Below are 2,336 nucleotides of genomic sequence, written 5' to 3' on the forward strand. Positions count from 1 at the left end.
GCCCCGTGGTCCTGAGTTCTTTGCTAGACCTGGATGGAGGTGGGTGGTCCTTGGACTTCCCACAGGGCAGGGAACCCTGATTGCTCTTTGGGCTGACGAGGGAGGGGGACTTAATTGGGGGAGGGGGAGGGAAAGGGGAGGCGGCGGTGGGGAAGAGACAGAAATCTTTAATTAATTAATAAAGAAATAAATAAGTTAAAAAAGAAATCATTTTTTTTTGCTTTGAAATTTAGAAACAAGTTTATTTAAGATCTGAAATACAATTCCTAAAATATCGACTTTTCAGAAAACTGTGGCTACACAATAATGCATTGCCTCTATCATGTTAGAACGTGCATTAGACTCAAATACAAAAACCAGAAAACAAATCACCATCCTTCAACAATTTGAGCAAAGATAGAATGAATGCCTAAGGAACAACAAAGATGGATTGCAGAGGATGGGCTGTTACATCAAGCACAAAAAAAAAAAAAAAAGAAGCACAAATGCATGGGTTTGCGGGTATATACATTAAGTTGAACCTTTGGCACTAGGAACCAGGGCATCTTATCACGTAGCATTAACACATATTAGAAAACTGTGTAGTGTCAAAGGGATAGGACCACCAGCATTCAAGCAATGTTGTCAACTAGGCAATAAAATGTTCTACTGAATTTCTTCTTTGTCTAATTACTGCATACACTGGTAGCAACTCTGAAATGAGGAAAGGAGCCGAGCACTCCTTTTATTTTCTGCTTACAACAGAACAGGAAACAAACTGAAACATAAGCCCTGTTTTACACTGACAGTTTTAAGGAACATCAATTATACAATGAAAGGACTAAACAGAAGTGTTTACAGATACCAGACAATAGTAAGCGGTCAGTAGACCTTCACAGGGCTTTGCGATGATACTCAGCAGAAGCCACTTTGTAATCACTGGCAGTAAACAGAGAGGCAGAATTCTTTGCCAGATACTTAAGGAAATCATGCAAATAGCCCAACAGTAACGCAAGGCTTTTCTCATCAAGGGGCGTATAAGCCAACATTGCCCCAATTCTCACAAATAATCTCAGTAGGTGTGGTGCCCCATAGATCTGCGACATTGGCGCATCGGGGTGAGCCAGAAGAATCTCAGCATACTGGGGCCTCTCAAACTTGTAGAGCAGCTGAGTGCCCAGCATCACATTGAAGTACTCCTTTATCCCTCCCACCACCTCATTCACTACATACTCCTTATTATCAACATTTCCCTGCGATCTCTTACAATTGGCATACTCCTCAAGAATGGCATCCACATTCTTTTTAGCAGGGAGCTGGAACAACTGCTTCTGCCTAGTAACCAAGTCCCAGTCCTCCACCAGCCATGGTTTTAATTCTTCAGGAATCTTCACTTTCACCTCCATTCTATTCTTAAATGCCTCCTCACTCTCCACAGTGGGGTCAGCCCGTGCCCTTTTCTTACGTGGGGGCTGGGGCATTTCGCTGGTGCTGCCGCCATCGCCATTACAAGGAGCCTTCTGCTTGTTCTTGCGTGTCTTCCGCACCGAACCAGAAGGGGGGTTCTCAGCAGAGCGACCACCCCATCTTCCTGGGAGGGCTGGTTCAAGATTCTTTGGCTGGGAACCAGCAGACTTCTTTCCGGAGGCAGCTCCCCTCATCTTGCTTCTCTGCATGTTGCCTCGAGTTGGCTTCTTAAAGTTGTCTTCTTCAGCAGATTGTTGTCCACGAGTTTGAGAAGCCTGCTTTCTGGAACTCATTCAACCTTGTTTTTATTCCAACCAACAATCTTCCTTCTTTCCCTTCCAAGGACTCCTAGTAATTTCCCAGATGGAATCTTAGAGATCTCCTAGGATGGTCTGGAAGGATGAAGTGAGAATACAACCCTGTATTCTGCAAACAGGAATGGTTCTGCAACCAGGGTCAGATCTCCTGATCCTTATTGTGTAGCAAACTTAGCTTTTTTGATGATGACCTGAAGCGAGAATCCAGTTCTTTCCAGCAGCCGACGTGTGTTCACCGCTGCTGCTCCAACCGCCATCAAGAAATCATTCTTAATGAATAAGGACATATTTAGGGTTACACTTAGCATCTGGGAAGTAAGTAAGATGGGAAGAAAGGCCATTAGGTAAGCTTCCAAAAATACAAGGGAAATTCAACACATTCGTGATGCACATGGTAACACTAGAATATAAATGAAATAGATGCCATGGCAAACCACTATTCTTAAATTTTAATCTATAGTTACTGTCAATTCTAAATTTTTAAGATACTGTTAAGGAATCCCATAAAACTGTATAGATCTTAGTCTGCCCTTGCAATCATATCCATGACAGAATGCTTCACCAGAATGTAGA

General features: G+C 43.0%; 1 protein-coding gene across 1 annotated transcript; it reads right to left on the bottom strand.

Annotated features, from left to right (window-relative positions):
* Positions 1 to 210: 210 nt before the first annotated feature.
* LOC126507105 (mortality factor 4-like protein 2) lies at positions 211 to 2,014 on the bottom strand. Its single transcript, XM_050151318.1, has one exon. The coding sequence runs from the start codon at positions 1,737 to 1,739 to the stop codon at positions 873 to 875; it is 867 nt and encodes a 288-aa protein (XP_050007275.1). The 5' UTR covers positions 1,740 to 2,014; the 3' UTR covers positions 211 to 872.
* Positions 2,015 to 2,336: the final 322 nt, after the last annotated feature.

Source organism: Alexandromys fortis, unplaced genomic scaffold (genome assembly GCF_014885135.2).
Source record: "Alexandromys fortis isolate MF-2015 unplaced genomic scaffold, M_Fortis_MF-2015_v1.1 scaffold_19, whole genome shotgun sequence".
NCBI classification, from domain to species: Eukaryota; Metazoa; Chordata; class Mammalia; order Rodentia; family Cricetidae; genus Alexandromys; species Alexandromys fortis.

Excerpts from the sequence above, each read along its gene's own strand:
- LOC126507105 (XM_050151318.1), bottom strand. The coding sequence starts at position 1,739 with ATGAGTTCCAGAAAGCAGGCTTCTCAAACTCGTGGACAACAATCTGCT.